Source organism: Crotalus tigris, unplaced genomic scaffold (genome assembly GCF_016545835.1).
Source record: "Crotalus tigris isolate CLP2741 ecotype Arizona unplaced genomic scaffold, ASM1654583v1 scf7180000024385.1074895, whole genome shotgun sequence".
NCBI classification, from domain to species: Eukaryota; Metazoa; Chordata; class Lepidosauria; order Squamata; family Viperidae; genus Crotalus; species Crotalus tigris.
The window spans coordinates 248,916-271,105 of NW_024100555.1; the positions used below are offsets into that span (position 1 = coordinate 248,916).

Below are 22,190 nucleotides of genomic sequence, written 5' to 3' on the forward strand. Positions count from 1 at the left end.
CCTAGTGGACGATCACTCGATTATGAGCCAGCAGTATGCAGCAGCAACCAAAAAAGCTAATACAGTCTTGGGTTGTATAAACAGAGGCATAGAATCAAGATCACGCGAAGTATTAGTACCACTTTATAAAATCCTAGTAAGACCACACCTGGAATACTGCAGCCAATTTTGATCACCATATCACAAAAACAATGTCGAGAGTTTGGAAAAAATTCAGAGAAGAGCAATTAAGATGATCAAAGGCCTGGAGACTAAAACATACGAAGAACAGCTGCAGGACTTGGGTTTGGTTAGTCTAAAGAAAAGAAGAAATAGGGGAGACATGTTAGCAATATCCCAGTATCTGAGGGGCTGCTACAAGGAAGAGGGGGTCACGTTGTTCACCAGAGCACCAGAGGAAAGAATGAAAAACAATGGTTGGAAACTCACCAAACAGAGAAGCAACCTGGAATTAAGGAGAAACTTCCTGACAATGAGGACAATCAATCAGTGGAACAGCCTGCCTTCAGAAATCATGGGCACTCCATCACTGGAGATTTTTAAGAAGAGGCTAGAAGGTCTTCTGTCTGAAATGGTATAGGGGAACTCATCAAATTTGCAGATGACACCAGGGTGCCAGAGGCGGCACTCAGAGCCCTCTCTGTGGGCACGTGCACCAGTCCTAGGCTTTTAGTTGGGTTTTATAAAACCTTTTCGCTTTAGGCTTCCGCCGCCGTGTGCAAAAAAAAAGAAAAAAGGTTCAATCAATCAGTAATGTCAACTTCTCGTGGGAAAAAAAAGATCTTACAATGTTGGAATTGATTGATTGAGCTTTTTAGTCCCACCCAGTCTGCCATTACCACCACAGCCACACCCACCCAATGAGCCACACCCACCCCACACCAGACGATGCATAAGTGGGTTTTGGATTGCAGTTTGGGCATTTGGTCTCTAAAAGGTTCACCATCACTGGTATAGGTTCTCCTGCTTGAGCAGGGGGCTGGACCATTCTATTCTATTCTATTCTATTCTATTCTATTCTATTCTATTCTATTCTATTCTATTCTATTCTGCTTTAGGCTGTACGTTTTAGACAGAGAAAGCAGATGGGTAAGTGAGATAGCATCCTTCAAAGCCAGTTCTGTAATCGTCTGTGAGAATGTCCTTGAGACAGGAGGAAGAGAAGGAGAAGAACCTGCAGAAATTAGGCTATTTCTAAAACTCTAGACTACAGCAGGGGTGTCAAACTGCCAGTCCATGGGCCAGTTGCATCATGCAGAGGCTACACCCACCCCAACTCCGGCAATGCAAAAAAAGTTACAATACGTTGCAACACATCACGTGACACCATGAGTTTGATACCCGTGCTCTAGAGGATCTTCTTTTCTTAGGAAGAGAACTTGCAAGATTGATGTTAATTTTGCAAGATACTCCAGACAAAAAGCCCCACCCCTAGGACTATCTTTATTGTAAGGTTAAGAGAATCTCGCAAGCCTGACATTACATCTCTCTCCCCTCACCATTACAGTCCAAGAAACTAGGGAAGATGTTTGCCATACCTTCTTTCCTTTTGCGGGTATTGCTTTTAAGTGTCAAGTTGCTGTGTAACAAAACTGCCCTTGTCCACAACCTTACCTTGGGGGAGGGTACCAACCTGGCACATCTTACAGGAATTTGGTTTGGCCCAGAGGGTGAGGATCCCCTCTCAGAAATGTGCCCACTAGGTTTCAGGTGTTGGTGCAGCTGAGAGCCCAGGGACGAGAGGTCTGTCTGAATCTGGGTTGAAAAGAACAATTGGCATTGCTGCTACTGTATCACCCCTCCCTTCTGCCCAGTGGCTACCCCGTCTGAGCTACTGGATTCCCTGGCAACAGAATCCTGCAGCTGCTAGTTCTTGGAAATTTCCATTTGCCAACAGTAATTTTGAGTCTGGAGCAGCTCATGAGTTTGTGGCTTCCATGACAACCATGGACCTGTCCCAAGTCATCAATGGCCTGACGCAGGTTAGATCTGGGTTTTGTCTCAGGGTAGCTGAGATGTGATTGACAGTGGAGGACATGATCTTTGATTCACTTGTATGAAAAAATCATTCCTAGTTGACTTTTGGATCACTGGGATTACCTTTCCCATGCCGGGAGACATGGTCTGTTGGATCAGACTGTGCCAGGTGTATGATGGATCCAAGGGACTTCTAGCAAAAGTTTGGGGTTTTCCCTGAGGATATAGTGGTCAAGGACACAGTCATCTTTGGACATCTTAGGTATCCTTGGACAATGTCAGAATAAGACATGAAATACTAATTTAATGGCATTGCAGATAAAGACTCCTAAATATATCTCAGTCATGGGCTGAGAGTGGGACAAAGGCACATCCTGAGGTCACCCTAGATTTCCTTGAGCCCAATGGGTGTGGCACAGCTTACAAATTTCTACACACCTTGAGACTGCTGGATGGTGCAGAAATGAGTACAGCTAAGGACAATTTTAGACTGACTCTGTTTTTTTTCTCCACTAGTATCTAACTAGTGTACAGAAGTGCCCTGGAAATTTAGTGTGACCTCAGGATGTGCCTTTGTCTCACTCTCAGCCTATGACTGAGATATACTTAGGAGTCCCTAGCTGTACTACCATTAAGTTAGTATTTCATGCCTTACTCTGAGCAGGCTGGCACTAAAGAGCAGGTTGGCACTAAAGAGGAGAAGGATCTGCTTGGGCAGCACCTGGATACTTTTCTGCAAAGCCAAACGGGTGCTTTATAGGCGTTTTAATCCGGTCGTGGGGAAAGGATCCTCTGCGACTTTAAATTTCAGTGGGAGGAGATGGCTGCTTGGGGTAAAGCCAGCCCCGCAGCTGCTACGAAAGGTAGAGTCAGTCTGCAGCCAAGCCAGCTCTTCTCCAAGCCGCCCCGCCAGCCCCGGCCACCATGGTGAAGATCGTGACCGTCAAAACCACCGCCTACCTCGACCAGAAGCCGGGCACCAGCGGCCTCCGCAAGCGGGTCAAGGTTTTCCAAGGCAATGCCCATTACGCCGAGAACTTCATCCAGAGCATTATCTCCACCATCGAGCCGGCGGAGAGGCAGGCGGCCACGCTGGTGGTGGGGGGCGACGGGAGGTTTTACATGACGGAGGCCATCCAGCTGATCCTCCGCATCGCCGCCGCCAACGGGGTAAGTCGGACAACCGCCTCGGTCTGTCTGTCGCCTTCCCTGCTCCCTCGCCTCGGGTGCTCGCGGGTTTGCATGCCGGTTGTGGGAACGTCGCGTTATACGTGCTTGGACAGCGACGGGAGAGCGACTCTTTCCGGTTGCCTCCCCCACCTCCGCCCAATTCCGTTACCGGTGAGCTTGGTTACGGGGCTGGGAGGAAAAATGCCTTCCGGAGAAGTAGCCAGCGGCGCTAACCGAAGCCCCGTTTTTGGCGGGCGTCCTTCGGCCTCCACCATTGGATTGGCTTGAAGTCTGCCGGAGGGGACGCCTTAGGACTTTGAATGGCGTCTGCGAGCTTTGAGACTGGTGGAGATGGCAGTGCAGGCGAAATGCGCCCGTTTGGGGACATGTTTTAGACCCTTTCCTAACCGAGAACCTGCTTCGGTTGCTCCCCACAGGCCTCCTTAAACCACGCACCAAGGCTCGGGCCCGTGGCTTGCATCTGTCCGTCCCCGAATAAAGATTACGTTGGGGGAAGTGCACTCGGTTTGCAATGGGCCTTCCTAGTTGGTGCTTCCTCGTTTGTTGGGTTTTTTTTTTTTTAAGTATGTATTCGGAGCTGCAAATAACCCTTCGCGAGGGAAATGACCTCTTCCAGAGAATGGAAGCAAGGCTCGAAACGTTAGGCAGATTTGGGATTGTGGCACTGGCGAGATAATTATTTTTACACCCGGGTTCCTTGTCGTTTTTGAGGGGGTGACTCTGATGGCACTGACGGCTGGCTAAGCTGTAAAAGGCTCTGTAGTCTTTGACATTTAAGTTAACCTTTCGGGCATTACAGATACGGTTTCTGCCCTGAGATACCAGCAACTCTTAACGCAGTCCATCTAAACTAAAGGTTATCCTTGTTTTAAAATAAATAGGGTTTTCCTAACTTGGGGAAATAGGCTTCATCTTGGATTCCTTCCTCATTTAAGAACATTTTGGACAAACTTAGTCTTCGAACTTTTTTGCATGCAGGTGCAAAATTCATTGTAATACTTTTGCGAGCAAATTTGATGTTTTAAACAAGCGTGGATTAAATTCCTCTGATTAAACATTTATGTGAAGAGTCGCCTATATATTTTAAAACATTTTATTTATTTATAACCTGCCTTTATTATTTATATAAATAATTCTTTCCAATCAGGAACTGCATTAAAAGTATTGGTTCAAAAAAACTATCCTATTGGTATGATTTTCAGAAGGGCTATTCAGAAGCAGAATGGAATTGCTGCTCCCTTAAACTGAACAGACTTTCTCCTCCCAACCTTTGTATTATGTTTTTTTATGTTGTTTTAACTTGGTTGTAAGCTGCCTATATGCTGCCTTGGTGAGATGGGCAGCATATAAATTTAAAAAATTAATCTAGTGCTTACCAGATCTTTTTTTCAAGACCTGTCTCACTTAAAAACACACCCTTTGGGGGGATTTATTATAGTGAATTACAGCATGTGTAGATACCAAGATACCAACTTGAAAACAAAAACAGAAAAGTAGACATACCTTTACTGGGGGAGGGGATTAAATTGGTGGAATTCTGGTGTATATCAATCTTCTTGCAGCCCTTTTCCCCATCATTTGTCAGAGTTTCTCAGCTCTTTTTTTCACATCTAGAAAGAAACTCTTGGATCCTGATGCAATGGTAGCCAACTTTTTACATCTAGTGGGCGCATCTGGAAATCTTATGTTATAAATTTTTGATCATAGGACCATGGGGATGCTACGATGGTCATAACTATCAGGATTAGTTTTTTAGTGCTGTTGCTTGAGAAATATGCACGTGCAAAGTCACTCCTAGCCCAACTCACCTCACAGTGTAATTGTGGGGAAAACAGGAGGAGGAAGGTACGTTGGATATGTTTTCCACCTTGAGTGATTTGTAAAAATGAGAAAAGTGGGATATAAATAAATGTATTTATATCCAACATATATCCACAATAATCACCCTGTGAGGTAAGTTGAGCTGAGAGAAAGTGACTTTGCATGTGCATATTTCTCAAGCAATGGCACTGAAAAAAACTTGTGGGTGGATTCATCTAAAATTTGCTTATGATACATAGAGCTAAAATGATCCAAAAAACAATGCAAACATCAAAAGAAAGGCAGTTGCTTTCCTAACTAAAATGTTCCTGTGAAATGTTTTAGGGAAGAAGATTTACTTTGCTAGTCTCATGAAAGAAGAAAGAGTAGAGGGCAGCCTTGCCTCAAGGAACATATTATTCCCAAGTGAGATTGCTACCCTCAAGGATGTCATATTCTGTGTTCCAATTACCCAGTCTCTATGGCGTAAGCTCAATCTATCCCAGCTAGATTCAGTATGGTGAGCATACTTTACCTGGATAAAATAGAGGGTAAGAAGAACCCAAGCTATAGATTATCACCAGCATCTTGAATTGGGTTTAGCAGCCAAATGGCAATCAATGCAATCCCTGCAAAAAAAAAAAAAAATTAGGTCAACTGGCACTATTCAGCAAGTGGACAACCAAACAGCCACATTCTATGTGAGCTGCAGCTTTTAACTTTTCTTTGAGGACAGGGCCCCATTAAGGAAGCTATAGTAGTCTGAGAGATGCCAAGATGGTGCACTTTAGATAATGAGATGATGGGCATATCATTTTAATAAATAAATGAATCACTATCTTTAATGATTCATTGTTCAGGAAAGGGCACAATAACTAACCTGTCAAAACTGGACAAAGATTCTCCTGGCTATAACTTCCATCTTCAGTTCTAGCAGGAGCCATGAATCTAAGAAAAACCCCAGGTTGTGTACCAGATCTTTCAGGAAAGCGCATCCCTATTTAGAACACCAAATATAATTATGCAACAATGCCCATCTTGTTTTTTAACAATTTAGTTTTGTATTGCTGGAATTATCTCACCCATTCAGTCCCTCACAATTTCCAAGTACCAAATCAGGACATAATTATCTATCATATTTATATAATATCCATCTGACAGAAACATAATTCTGGGTAACATACAATAAAACCATAAAAGAGAATAATTACAAAAATATTCTAAAATTAAAACAAAAATATTTTTAAAAACCTAAAAATGGAAAGGAGAGCATAGAAGTTCCATACAATGTAGCCATCTCATTAAAACCTCATTTTCATGAAACCTCAAGCCTTTAGACATAACCAAGTTTATCAGACTTCCAGAATGACATCAAAAAAGGAATCAGTCTTAGGGGGGGAAGTAGCAGTTTAATGTTCCTCAGGTTGGTCTCCATGGCAGAAAAGGCTCATATCTTGGGTTTTGCCAAACATAATTCCTTAGATGGGACCTGGAGTATGCTTCTTCTGATGGACCTGATTGGACAGATGGAAGTAATTGGGAAAATGTGATCTCTCAAATAACCTGACCTCATCATTTCCTGTTTGGCTTGAGATGTTAAGTTGGATTGATTGATTGATTGATTTATAAAAGTTATAGCCCACCCATCTTATCTCAAGGTAACTCTGGGCAGCTTACAATCATAAAATATCATCAGCATATTGAAGATGTCTAACCCCAATCTAATGGATGACTCCTCCATTGATATGGGAGAGTGGGCCAAGTCCTGGGCACCCCACATTGGGTGACCAAATGACTAAGTTTCTCTTTTCATTTATAGAGTCAACAAGGAGGGAAGCAACTATAGAATAGTGCCTCCAATCCCCAATCCTTGATAACCAATTATGCCTGTCTTTCAGCAGGTCAGTCTGTTGAAAGCAAGATCACATCTCCTCAGCATGAGATGTTCATATACTGCTGGTGCACAATATAATGGTGCTTTAATTGACAAGCATCAGAAGAGTTTGCAGATCCCCATGATGCCTAGTGAAAATTCATTTTCTTTTTTTCTTTTTTTTTACAAGTTTTTATTGAGTACAAAGAAAAAAAAAGATTAAAAACATTGAACATGGTAAATTGTCTTTGACTGACATCTCAGTCCATATTGTACATTAATTACATACAATATATCTATATACAAACTATACATTTCTGGTCTCTATCTTAACTTATCTCTTTATTTGTGACCTCCAATTTTTTTCCCTCCATCTATAAAATTTATTCTATATTCGATAAAATTCTGTTTCTTCCTGATTTTTTAATCTTTTAGTTATCATATCTAGTTCTGCACAATACATAATTTTCTTTATTAGTACTTCCTCACTCGGTACTTCCATTGCTTTCCACTTTTGAGCAAATAGTATCCTTGCTGGCGTAACTACGTGAATAATTAAATATGTCCTCTTTATTTACATTTTTCTCTAGTATTCCTAATAGTAATGCCTCAGGTTTGTATAGAATGTTTTGCCTAGTCATTTCTCTTGCCCATTCCCAGACCAAACGCCAATACACCTGTGCTTCTCTACATGTCCACCATACATGAAAAAAGGTGCCCTTTTCTTTTTTACATTTCCAACACAGAGAAGAATATCCGTTATACATTTTGGCTAATCTGGCCAGAGGGAGATGCCATCTATAAACCATCTTATACAGGTTTTCTTTATATGATGTTGCCAATGTGATTTTGTTATTTCGCTCCCATACTTGCTGCCATTGATCCATATTTATATTATATCCTAGATCTGTTGCCCATGTCACCATTGTTTCTTTAACCTGCTCCTCATATAGCTTATGTTCCAACAGGTGTTTATAAATATTCTTTATTTGTTTTTTTGTTTTTTCTCCGGGCCTAGCAGTATTTTATCTAACCCCGTATCTTGTCTGTGAATACCCCATTCTTGCTTATCCTTCATGTATCTTGCTTGTATCTGAAGATAAGACCAGATAAGATTCCGGCTTGGCTATCGCCATTGGAGGCAGTCACATATCCCAATTTGTATAGGAAAGACAAGGCTATTATATATAAAGACATCTTGACAGAAGAAGGTTATTTAAAACAAAAACAAGAGCTAAAACAACAAGGAATAGACATGAAAATTCATTTTCAATTTCCCTAGTATAAAAATGAAATGCATCTCTACTGTTTTATAACTAATATCTTCAAGGTTACAGAAGAAATGTTCCCTTTCTTTTAAGATAAACTAAGAATTTTCCCCTACAAAAGAGATCTTACAGAATAAGAGCTGTTGAATAAGACTATTTCACTGAAAGTTAGAGAGATTCTTTAGAAGAAGAGATGAATAGTACAATATTATCCTAGTTTTCAGATCACAGCTAAGAGGTGGTACAAACCCCTTTTGCCTGCAGAGAGCATGCAAATGGGCAATGCTCACAATTAGTTAAATAGAAAGGCTAGTTTGTCCTATATCTGGAAACATACTCAGAAGATCGTAATAAAGGGGACATTTCCAGCAGAGTAAGTAGCGGTCCAAGAGTAGCAGTCACTCTGCCTGCCAAGAAGGAACTACTGAATACAAATCTAGGTCATGTTCAAGCCCCCAGCTGCTGCTGCTTCTGTTGTAGCTTTTTTGGGGGGAGGAGTTAACTAGGAATACAGAAGGACTGACTCCTCAGTATGTATAGGTAGGATTTTCTGTACTTTTCTGAAACTGCCACAGGAAAAAAAGTTCCTCTTTCCTATATTCCAAATTTCTTTTTTTATGGTACAGAAAGACCTGCTTCACATACCATAATTGTTGAAAGCTAAGATCAGATTTCTCTGTCTCACCTAAAATAGCAGGTTTATATGCTCATGATTTCATCTGCAATTGGTTCCCCAAATTCATACTGGAGATCAGCCTTCCATGATCTCTAGATGAAACCCAGGTATCGTGGCTGTTAATTGAAAATTTGAAAATAGTGAATTGAGGCACAGCATGCCTTGATTCTGCTGAGACTAAATTTGAGGGTTTTTTACCCCTAGTGGGATAAAACATAATATGTTTCTGCAGCAAAAAGTCTGGATACAAGTAGTCCTCAACTTATGACCATAATTGTGAGCAGAATGTCTTAGCACTTAGACTTATATACCGCTTCACAGTGCTTTACAGCCCTCTCTAAGCGGTTTACAGAGTCAGCATATTTCCCCCAACAATCTGGGTCCTCATTTTACGGACCTTGGAAGGATGGAGCCCAGTGAGACTCGAACTGCCAAACTGCTGTCAGTCGGCAGTCAGCAGACGTAGCCTGCAGTTCTACATTCTAACCACTGCGCCACCAGTCTGTCACTAAGCAAAGTGGTTGATAAATAAGTTGCACCTAATTTACAATGTTTTTGCAATGGTCATTAAGCAAATCACTGTGGTTAAGTAAATTGTGTGGTCGTTAAGCACATCTGGCTTCCCTCAGATTTGATTGTTGGAAGGTGGCTGGGGAGGTCACAAATAGTGATCACGTGACTCCAGGATTCTGCCACCATTGTAAATATATATTGATTGCCCACATTTTGATCACATGACCACAGAGATGCTGTAATTATCAGAAGTGCAAGGACCAGCCGTAAGTCACATTTTTCAGCACAGCTGTAACTTTGAAAGGTTGCTAAGCAAATAGTTGTAATCCAAGGTCTACTTGGATTTCTTCTACATTAAAAAATTAACTTGGCTTTTATTTTTCATAGCAAAAAGGTGCTTATGCTGTGGAATTCTCTGAGAAATTACTTTTCATTTCTGTATTCCCTGGAACTAACCATCCGTAAGAGCTTCATACCACTGTGTATGTGGCATTTTGGGCATGAAAAAAAGAGAAAAGGCCAAGAATCTTAGCAACCATGTATTTATACAAATAAATAATACCACAGAGCCCCTAAATAGACAAGCAACAAATTTGGAGAAATCTTCTGGAACAAAAGTAATAAAATAGGTTGGATTTACTCTGATCTGCACACCCCTGCCTGAGAATAAATCCTATAGAAATCGGTGGGAAATTTGAGATTCAATAGGCTCAGATTGTGCCTTCTTTCTCTGTCTCCACAAGCAAGCTAAATAGCCACAGGAAGATAATGTAGGTGCTTTTAAGTCTCAAAAGGAGGGATACTTCAATTATGTTGAGGCACTGTAATGGGGAAAGGGAGTGGCCTTAAAAGGGACAACAAGAAAAGGCACTCATTACCAATGACAATGGTCATATAAAAGAAACCTGAGTCTGGGATGGAAGTGTAACCTGAGGAAACATCTCAGGGAAGACCCTTCCTTGTTTGTGCAGAGATAAAGAGAGAGAAGAGGAAAGCACATTCAGACTTGCAAAATTCATGTCAGTCCTTCAAGGAAGATCACATTGGGAAATCAAAGTCATGCAGGCTAATATTTTTATTACTGTATAAAAATACTGTAACAGAATTTTCTCTAAGATATTTTCGTAGGCATAGTTCTGCCCAGACTCAGGTTTCTTTTATCTGATCTCTGTCTTAGTAGTAGCTGTTGCTCTTGTCCCTCAAGTCCATTCCCTCTTCCTACAACATGCATTAAATGAATTGTTCCTTTTTAATGGTTTTCACCGTCCTAGTACGCGGCTAATTTTTCATAAGAAATGCTGGACAGGAAAGGGGGATTGCAGGCTAAATAACTAGCTCGGCAGGATTTCTAAAGTGTGGGAAGCTGTAAAATCCAGTAAACTACCTCCTAACATTGCTAGGATTGAACTGGGATTCCGAGATAACAGGGCCTAATGCTTTTGTAAGTACTTCAGGGCTTTCTAACCTCTTAGCATAATTTTTGACCTATTGAGGCTAGCATCTGAAACATCTATAATTAGTTGCTATGATCTTTACAATCCATTGAGAATGTTCTTGCATTTGCTTAGCATCTTTCTTTGAGATGTTCTTATAATTCATGTTTTAAATACTGATAATATCATTGCTGGAGCACAAAAGGTTTATAACCAGCTATAGTAAGATAGTTCTTTGCATAACCTCCAGGAGAACATACAGCCTGTTTAAAGCTAGTGGCAAGATATAATTTGTGAGTAGAGAGTAGCTTTAACCTGTAAATTGTGCTGCTCTACATTTTTATAGGAGGAACTATTATATTATCTACAACACATGCTAATTGAAAAATAATTACTAATTAACAGTACCTGCATTTTGATAACCCATTACACGTTATGCTAAGTCATGTTTATGTAATCATATTTTCTGGAATAATATTAAGATATAAACCCTGGTTTTCACAATTCAGTGGCTAGATCTTACTAAACTGAATTAGGTACAAATCCTATCATGATCAGGAAACCTAGCTAATGGCTTACCATCAGAGAGAGAGAGAGATGGCTATTATATGAAGTACTGTAAACTCTTGTTAGACGCATGCAATTTAGGATACAAGCTTAAATATTCTTTATTTAGGATGGAGCTAGTACAAATGAATATTACTCATGAGAGTTATATATATATTGCTAAACCGACTTTGTTATTTATGGCAATATCACAGATCGGGAGAACAGAGAGGGCAAAATGCTTTGTACATAAGTATTTGAAGAAAATATTATATAACTGTAAGTCCAATCATTCATTTCTGTAGTCTAGTAACTAGTTCATGAGTTAGTGAAGACAAACAAGGATTCAACTGAGGTTTCTGCTTCAGATTTTTTTTTCTTACTGAATTTTAAGCATATCAGAGTTCCTTGTAAACCAACTTTTTAGTTGCCAAGCTTTATTTAGCTGGACAACATCAAGAAAATATATCAATTACAGATTTATATAAGATATCTTACTAAAGGTAAATATGAGACGTATGAATCCATAACAAGAATTTCCAATCCTCATTTACAATGAATTATTTTAGATCATGGCTTGATGAACTGAAGTGCTTGTCTCTTTTTTTGTTACTTTACCCTGCCTTTATTATTTTTATAAATAACTTAAGTACTCGTCCTCCTATTGCCTTTTAAGATGAAATAAACTGCCAATGGATTTATCTTCTCTCTTTTTATTGTTCTCTCTTATCCCACTCAATGTCACATATTGCAGGTCATTTTTAGGATAAAAGTTTTTGGGGGACTGTTCTTATAAGGAACTCAGATTAGCATTTCTTTTGTTTCAATTTCACAAGAATCTGGTGAAATTGGACAAGGAGATGCTTTTGCAGGGTCGTGCAGTGAATAACAGGATATAATAAGAATATGAATGCAAATTCTCCAATGATCCATGTTGCCTTCAAATTTTATTGAAAAAACTCATCACTGTAGTGAAAAAATAAGAGTTTCATTCCCACACAATGATCTTAAATGTCTAAATGTCTGCAGTGCAGTCTGTTGTCTGGCTAATGTAATGTAAATTAATAGTTACTGCAGACTGTAATTATAGGATATTAGTTAACTTTGAGTAATTAAGTTGCTGTAAATTATTCACCAATGTACAGTCCTTACTGGTCAAAACTCTCTGAATTTTATGATTACATTGTACACCACAAGAGGGCAGCTTCTACCTGTGAATTTAGCCTGCATATGTATCCTAGAATTTTCAATAACATCTTTTAAAACAAATATTGTTTCTCTTTTGTGTCCTCAATTATTTTCCATGCTATATACTGTATACACCAGACAGCTTTGAGAGAAAGGTTAACAAAGTGCATAATATTCAGAATGATGTACTTTGAATACTCTTAGTAATCAGATTGCATGTATCAAGAAGAAAAAAGGTGATATAATCCACATATATAAAAAGTATAAACCTGTAGCAGTAGCAAAAAAAAAAGACCAGATTTTGCTTTGCAACATAAGGATTTATTTGCAACAGAAAGGCTATTTATCAGCTATATTAATTTAGGAGTTTTTATACATTTGTTCTCTTTCTCTGCAAAGGATCAAAGAATTTTTAACTATCCAGTCCGTTACACACTAGTTGCATGCTTGGACAGCCATCATGGCAGGAAATAACTTCATGGAAGCTTTTGCAAACAATCACATTTATAACAAGACAGGATGTGCAATGTTTGCAACAGTCAACATTTAGTAGACATGGGGCAGAAAATATTCCCCAAACAACTAATCAAAAGGTAATAATTTAATTGATTTAGATCAGTTAAAATTAATTATTTTTATGATGACAATCTATGTATTTAATAATTTTCCCCTTCTGTTACATTAAAATGTTTAATTCAGCATCATTATTTTAAAGCAGATTTGGGAGCCAAATTTGAATCTCTGGAGAAATGCAAGCCGTCTAGAAAAGTAAATACCAAGAACTTACATTTATCTTAATTCCTCAAGAAAAGTGGTCAGATAATTTTCAAGTATTTCCAAAGAATAAAAGAAATGTATGCACTCAAGTTAAGAAATCTGCATTAGTAATATATTTGGTAAACGTGTAAATTTCATTTTATTAAAATTTTATATAAAGTGTTCTTACTTAATATGAACTTGAAACAGGGTAAAATCTAAGTATCAAGCTGTGCTTTATGCGTGAGAATAAAGAAATTAAGAAAAATGTTGACGTTGCTAGATAATTCTTTTGTTTGTCTCATTAATATTGTGAATGACATTATATCCTTTTGGCCCTATAGAACCTCTGGTTATTAGAATAACAGGTGGATAAAGAAACTGTAAGTAACTGAGAAGTCCTGACTTCCATTTTAAGAGTGACCTTTAAAGTCTCCACAAAATAACTTTAGCACTTGACTAGCACTCTCCATTCAAAACCTACCTTTGTGACATTCGTGTCTGGATGAAGACTATGTGAAAATGGAAGCCACAGTTGAAACCAGGCAGTCATTTATTAATCTTGCCTACCTAAATCAATTTAGCTTTACCTTAGTTGGACTTCACAGCTGGAGACAATTCATCAGTACTTCTGACTGAAGAGCAGACCTCTAAGACTCTTGTATACCCTTCTCGGATAAAAAGAAGAAGACCAGGCAGAATTTACGGCTTGCAGATCTGGTTTGTGATGTTATAGGAGACCCAAAATTGTGACATCACAGCAAACAAAAGACTTTCAACATTTTCCAGAACATCCGTTTTCCTGGGGGATCTCTGTGTGAAATTTGTATGTATTTTCTCTGACAGTGATCCTTCAGAGCAAGTGCAAGAAAGCTCTTCGATTACAGAAACCACATTTGGCTGAAGGTTCAAGGAGCTATTTTAGGATATAGAACTACTTCACTGAACCTCTATTTCATATTATTGGTATCCAAGCTGATCGTAAATCTTCATCGTTAATATAATTCCTCATTTTTAATGCACTTATATCAAAAAGGATCATGGAAGGCAACCCACTACCAATATTGACTTTGCCAACAGCACCTTATAATGATCAGAAACCAGGAACTAGTGGCTTACGGAAGAAGACATTCATTTTTCAGTCCAAGCTAAACTACCTGCACAATTTTATTCAGAGTATATTCTTTTCCATAGACCTAAGAGATCGACAAGGATCTACCATGGTGGTTGGAGGAGATGGGAGATATTTTAATAAGATTGCAATAAAACTGATAGCTCAGATGGCTGCTGCCAATGGGGTTGGTATATCATAAATATTATATCACTAATGCTTCATATATGATTGGCTCATTTAAGTGCATGTCTATAATTTTTTTGTAAATGTGCCAATATATATTTTTACCAGGATGATTATGAGGAGCTGAGGAAAGTTAGTGCTGAAAATATTGATCCTTATTCCATGGTTTGGTTTGAAAAGTAGATGGAAATTATTGTAGATAAGAAAATATTTTGGCTATTTGTTTCTTTGTTATCTATTGCAAATGACTGATTACTATGTAAATTTAATAATAGATTCAAAGTTTGTGCTTAAATTAGGAAGTATATGACTGTGTGTGCATTTTTTCCTGCTGTAGTTAGAATAGCCAAAATTCTCACTATGTATCTGAGCCGCACAGTAGATGATGTGACAAAGCATGAGTTAAGTTAGTCAATGAGCATAAATAGTTTTGTCATGAGAAATATTGGTGTGCTTGAAAACCATAATATTGAATACATTATCTGGTAAGCTTCAGGTGTGACAAAATTCCCTTAGAGTTCTGCCTAAATGTAAAGTAATAATTTTTATCTTTGCTGTCCCTGAGAAAGTTTAAAAAATAATGTTAAAACTTGCATTTGATCCTCGCAAATGCCAATTTTGTGCCAAATGTGAATATTATTAATTTGGAAGAGAAATCAGTCATACTTTGGAAATGGAATTATTTTATGTAAATGTTTGTTTGGTTCTGCTTAAATTAGTTCAACAGCAAATTTGTGTAGAAGGCATCTATGGTTTGGCTGGCTTGTAAAAGACAATGGCCAAATCCAAACATATAAAACAATTTAACTGTAATTAAGTCATTGAAGACTTTTAAAGTTCTTATAGTTTCAAACTGAACCAGAAGTTTTCTGTAGTTCAGTGGTGGCAAACCTATGGCACGGGTGCCAGAGGCGGCACTTGGAGCCCTCTCTGTGGGCACACGTGCCATTGCCCCAGCCTTGCCTCCGCCTGCGACCCCCTCACCAGCAACCCCCCTGGAGGAGAGTTGCCCCCGAGTGTGGCCCACGTGGAGCAGTGCAGCCAAGGACATGGCAGCCAGGCAGCGTAGACAAGACTCTGCCCTCACGCCCCAACACGCACAGTTGATGCTGCGGGGTGCGGGCAGAGGGCATTGCTGCCATGGTGCTGCTGGGCTGCCTGGGCGATCTGCAGCAGGCCCTGGAGGCGGTGAGTGGCCCTGCGGGCAGGCAAGGTGGGACAGAGTGGGGGCAGGGCAGGGGGTGGGGCAGGGACGGGGCCAGTTTTGGGGCACTTGGTCTCTAAAAGGTTCGCCATCACTGCTGTAGTTCATTTTCAACATGCCAGACTACTGTAATGTGATATCTAAAAGGTTTCTTTCAAATGGGGAAATTTAAAAAAACAAAAGACTGCACCAGCCTTCATAATCTGATGCCCTTCAGATAAATTGGTCATACTCTCTATCATGTGGAATGATGTTCTCTTTGTGCTTCACCAAAGCTTAATTCTGATATATTTTGGGGATTTTTAAACAATGCACCTTTTTATGTTGGCTTCCTTTATGTAATATTAGTTTTTTTAAAAAATACAGATACTTTTTTATTCTATAGTATGATTAGTATAAACTTTTAGGATTGTCTTTGGCAAGAAGTGGCACTTCAGATAACAAGAACAAATTCCATCCATATCGGTCACAGATTTCCACAAGAGGTCTTCCTAAGCCCCAGAGAAAGGTTTGTTACTTTGTGTCAACTAATTTCTTACCTTCCTGAATCAGAAAGAGGGTCTCATATTTTATAGTACGTTAAACCAGAGTGCCCCAAAATTTAGCATAAGGTATGTAGCCCTCCTTTTCTCTGTCAAAACAAGGAAGAGAGAAGAAAAAGGATTTGGTGATGAAAGATATTAAAGCAGCCACCACCGGATAGCTTTTAAGCCAGTTCAAACATGTGGATCCCAAGTATATTATCAGTTTAGGAATATTAGAGCTCTTATCTCATTAGACAAACTGTTTATCAAATTCAGCATCCCATTTTTCAAAGTAGCTTATTGGAACTTTAGGAAGTATTTAGGACATGACGACAATAGTCATTTTTGGATGATGCTCTTAATAGCTTTATAAGTGCTTTATAAGTGAGTTCTTCCATCCTTACAATATGGATACCCATTTCATGTTAGATGTGACTGTCATAGCAATAAGGCAGATTTCTAATAGGGGTATAATTGCTTCTTCTGATCACAAGGCTGCTAATTCAAAGGGAGAAGTAAATTTCTATAACTTTCTATAGCCATATAGGCCACCAATCCAATGCAAAAATCGTAGAAAGGATAACAGTGAGGCTGAATGCTAAATAATGAATGGACGCACCTATATTTCAGATTTTTTAAAATGACAACCTAAAGCTGCTCAACAGGGAAGAGTTTTAGCCTTGCACATTATTCTGTAAATGATCGGTTGGATGTAGAAGCTCTGCTTTAGGAGAATCTGCATATAGCCAGTTACTCTGCGTCATTTCATTCTTCCTACTACATAAAGCTCATGTGGAGTTGGCAGTATAGGAATACTGTAAATAAATATAAAATGGATTTGATGTCTTATTTATATCTGGAGCCCTCCTAATTTTCTGCACCAGAACTGTCTAGAATGGGCTGAGATAGAATGATTGGCTGAAAGGCATCCCGTGACCTTCCATGGTTGAAGGTAGACTAGAAATTGTGTCTCCCTGCTCCTACTCCAACACCTTCAGCACAGTGGGTATTGATAGGCATAGTTTAGGAGTAAACTCTACATTGGATTGTATTTTATTCCGTGTTCTTGAAAATAACATGCTGTTGCTTGGTTCAGGCCTGCTGTTAATCTCTGTCTTTTCTGACCAGTGGTCTGACTCGCTGGCTAGGTTTATATAATGTACTAAACTATGGTGAGCTCAAGCATTTGTTGAATAAGCTGCCTTGAGTTGGTTTGATGCAGCAGCCCCTCTTGGAGGTAATAAGCTAGAATGGCTGTATTACATATTTCACTAAACCTTAAGGCAGTGGTTCTCAACCTTTTTAATGCCGCGACTCCCAACCGGTCGTAAGTTGAGGACTACCCAACCGGTCATAAGTCGAGGACTTTCCCTGCCCAGGAGTGTCGCGCATGCGTGGTGCCGCCCCCTGCGCTGGCCAAGGGTAGCTGGCAATTGGCAGAGACGGCGCAGGCTGACCACCGGCTGAGCCACCAGCTGGCCCAGCCCAAGGGAGGTAAGGCACCCGCCGGGCCCCATGCGTGCCAGCAACCCTCCCTGCGCCTGCCGACCTCCCACCCCTGGCCCTCTTTTACTTACATTTTTAGTAGTTGCTCAGCAGGGAGGGGTGGAAACTTCCAGACAGCTTGCCTTCGCTGCAGACAACTTGCAGCACCGTTTGCAGAATGGGACTTTTGGCGGGCTCAGCAGGGCAGAGACAGCCTGGACAATTCCTATTGCTTTTGAAAGCCAATAGAATTAGACTCTATTCAAGAGAGTCTATTCTATTGGCTTTCAAAAGCCAATAGAATAAAAGGGAGTAGCACAGCTAAGGAAAAGGGGGAAAAAATGGCGGACTGTGTTGTTTGGCGACCCCCATGAAATGGTCATTCGACCCCAAATGGGGTCGCGACCCACAGGTTGAGAACCGTTGCCTTAAGGGAAGGTCCCCATTATTATGGCTTTAAGTGTCAACCTGGGCAAGGTAAGCCAGCTTCCTAGGTTCTTACCCAAAGGAACAGTCAGCTTCAAAATGCTTCTCCTCTGAAGTAGCTGTATTAAAACCAATTCCCAAGTTTGTGTCAGCAAATCCTTACTACAGGTCCATTCCCCTATGTTAGTTATTTACATTAGTATATCGTGCATGGGAGAAATGGTGGATGGGCTCAGTCATAATCATCCTATCTATACAGGTAATCCTTGACTTACAACAGTTCATTTAGTAACCGTTCAAAGTTACAACAGCACTGAAAAAAGTGACTTTTGAACCTTTCCCACACTTAGAACTATTTTAACATCCCCATGGTCACGTGATCAAAATTCAGATGCTTGGCAACAGATGCTTGGTTACAGTGTCCTGAGGTCATGTAATCCTCTTTTGCAACATTCTGACAAGCAAAGTCCATTGGGAAGCTAGAGTCACTTAACAATTGTGTTACTAACTTAACACTTGAAGTGATTCGCTTAATAACTATGGCAAGAAAAGTCATAAAATAGAGCAAAACTCATTTAACAAATGCCTCACTTAGCAACAGAAATTTGGGGCTCAGCTGTGGTCGTAAGTTAAGAACTACCTGTAGTTGATTTCCGTTTGAATGGATTCCATATTCATTTTTGATCTGGATAGTATTGTGACTCACACTTCTGCCACTGTTGTTATTTTGTGAGCTTTAATTTATTGGGTACGCAATAAATTGCAATTTCACTTTAGATGTTTCATGCATTGATCAATCTGAAGAGGTAGATCTTGACTAATGAATGTACAAGACATCATATATTTTTTAATGTATTTGGTGCAGACATTACAAAGGATTTTTTTTGTTTTTATTTTTGTTTCACAAAAATTGAGCTAGCTTTGTTTTAAGATTTTTTTTTTAACCCAACTGGCACCTGGACCAGTCATTCATAGTTAGATTTAATTAAAATCTATTGATATTGTGCCCTTCTTGGGAGATGGTTGCATCCAAATGCATCTTTTGTTGGAAAGCTCTTAAAGTTAAATTGAGTAAACATATTACTTGAATGTCAGTTCTATCAATATATGGGAGACGCAGCAAATGGAATATGTAATTTTAAGAAAGATGAGTCCTATTTTCCAAATAAGATAATATTATCTCTATATTAGTTTTTTCTTGCCAACTCATTAGTTTATATATTGAACGTTGTTGTTGTAAGAATATATAGATTTATATTGCCAGAAGTGATAAACAGTTAAATAATTATATGCCTTTATTAATTTCTGACTTTAATTAAAATAGAACTTCATACGATAGAATTTCCTTAGTTTGCATGCCTACACAGGGAAATCTATAATTAGAGTTACAATTATAGCAAGGTCCAGGGGCTGCTAAAGCCATATTTAGAATGTTGATCTACAGTTCCGGTTCCTTCCTGTCTAATAGATCTTCTTCTGAAGAAGAAAGCATTTAAGGCAGCTAACTCAATTGGGAATCTGATCTTTACCTTTTAAGGTTCCAATAAACTGTGTTTCTACTGAAAGGGAAAATGAGATATGTACCATGACAAGTAATTTGCCAAAAATTTACAAAGTACTACATAATTCTAGATGGGGAAAAAATCCATCTCATTTAATCAGTAGATCTGTTTTGAACTGAATCTCAAATATTCTTTGTCTTTACAGAAGATATAACAAATAAACATTTCAGCTTTACCTGAGTGTTATTTCTTATCCTACAGAAATTATCTCAGGTGATCATAGAATGCTTTTTACCTGGATAATATGGATTTTTTTTTATTTGCAAGTCAAATGAAAAATTCATGAGGTTCACAGAGCATTTTAAATATTGTACATTTGTAAATATATTACGTTTACAGTCATATGCATGTCTTCAGTGGAGAGCTGGAGAGGATAAAGATTGAATTGTGCATGTCTGAAGTGTAAATTGTAAGTGTGACCAATTTCCACATTCACCATCCAACTTGATCCTAAATGAGAAAGTCATAACTTACATAGAGTCATGGCAGGCTATCAGTATACACTATCCCTTACAGAAGCCTCCTGAATACAGTTAGCTGAGTCGAAGTTCACATACCTCACACTCCACAGGGCCAGGAGAGAGTCATTACACTCTTTTTACTCTAATAGGAAAGCACCAGAAACACCAAAATAACTGTGTGCATGCACGAGTGGGTGTGGAAGAAGAAACTTGCTCTTACTTTGCTTTACATGCAAATATAAAAATATCTACCAGTAAATATTAAATCTCATCCGAGATAAAAAAAATGGCTTCAAAGGGTGAATTTTAAATGTTTTCATTAATTTCATTGTAGTTATTAAAATGTATATATTCCATTTGGGAGGAATCTCTGATCACCTGGGATGAGTAGATTGATTCTCAGACCTGAGTGCCATCTTTGGCAAGTGAATAGAATTTGAGAATTGGGTCAAAGGCATGTCAGAGCAGACATGTTCCAAACTGGGACCCATCCCAAGTGCCAAGTGCCTACTGGTTAGCTTGAAACATAACTTCCATAATTTTGAGGTCCCATACCCACATATCTGGGAGTAATGGCTTGCTTACAGACATTCTTCTTGTTGTTGTGCCATATCCGTTATCGGACATTGGCGATCATGTTGGTGATCCTGTTTTTATCAGCAGCCGCACGAAAAAGTGCTGCTGAGTTTTGTCCAAATCAGTCCCTTAGATTTTGAAGCCACGATGTTCTTCTTCTGCCTGGATCTTGTTTGCCTTCAATCTTTCCCTGGAGGATTAAATGGAGTATGCCGTATTTTTTGTGTGTCTCATCACATGTCCGAAATATTCTAATTTTCATTTTTTAGTTGTTTTGATGATTTCCCTTGGCTTTCCCAGGCAGCTTATCACCTCCTCATTTCTGATCTTGTCAACTCAGCTTATACGTAACAGCCGCCTGTAAATCCACATTTCAAATGCTTACAGATATATGAAAGTAAATTAGCATCCTAGTTTATTTTATAAATGAGATGTTGCTACTTACTGGAGATGCTCACAGATGAACCAGACAAGAAACATGATCAGATAAGCTAATTCTACTTTATTGTAAGGCTACATTAATAGAATCTTAAAAGTCTGAAAGTACAAATCTCCCCGTGACAATTTTAGTAGTCTGATCAATTAGGGCAGGTCTTCCCTAAGTTTCTTTCTCTGACTACTAAGCAAGGGGGGCCCTCCCCCTTCTTTTGTCTGATCATTTCCTAGGCAGCAAATCTTAAGGTCATTTTTACATATCATTACATTGCAAAAGTAAATAATAACATGTTTAGCTTAGGAAAGAGGTTGGAGAATAATTTCAGTCAGTTTACTATTCTATATTGTAACCTTGTTTCTCAGATGCAGTATAACTTAGGAGTATGCATATTTGGCATGAAGCTACAGCAAAGACAAAAAGAAATACAGTTTAATAGCTTAAAGCACCTATAAATGAAATATTTATTGAAAACCTTGACTTTTATCGGAGGATATTTTGGTCATCAAAATGTAATTGAATAATATTATCTTGGTCTAGATTAGTTTACTAGAGCATGAAGGTGCTGTTAAATATCCAGAGATTTTTTTAAGCATATAGTTGCATAACATTTAGAAATTGGTTTAAAAATAAGCTAAAGAATAATGCAAACTTAGTAACTGATGAGAGAGTATACCAGTACTCTTGAGTCCCTGGGTTAGGAATCCCCTCTTTTAAGGACAACCAGTAGTTAAGAACGGAGCCTATTGTAGCAAAAGTTGAGTTAAATACACAATGGTCAAGTTCATTACAGAATACCAAGTTTACAATATTATACAACAATACTGTTCCACTTAAGGACAGATTTTGGGAACAGAATTCGTTCTTAAACTGGAAACTACCTTTATGGTAGCCAATATAGTTTAAATGAAGCAAATTTGTTGTGCGTAATTTAGTAAATGGAACATGCTTAAGATAAAGAAACATGTAAATGCTTTTGTCTGCCCAATTTTTTTAATAGG

The 22,190-nt window shown here is 38.9% G+C and overlaps 1 protein-coding gene across 2 annotated transcripts in view; it reads left to right on the top strand.

Moving 5' to 3' along the window:
* Positions 1-2,801: 2,801 nt before the first annotated feature.
* The window catches only part of PGM1 (phosphoglucomutase 1), a 35,559-nt gene continuing 16,170 nt past the window's right edge, over positions 2,802-22,190 (top strand). Inside the window, exon 1 of one of the 2 annotated variants that reach the window (XM_039328948.1) lies at positions 2,802-3,147. In XM_039328948.1, the coding sequence (XP_039184882.1) occupies positions 2,902-3,147 (246 nt within the window). In that variant the 5' untranslated portion in view covers positions 2,802-2,901. Of the gene's footprint in view, positions 3,148-14,111; positions 14,520-22,190 lie in introns of those variants that run through there. The other variant, XM_039328946.1, reaches the window with a different exon arrangement.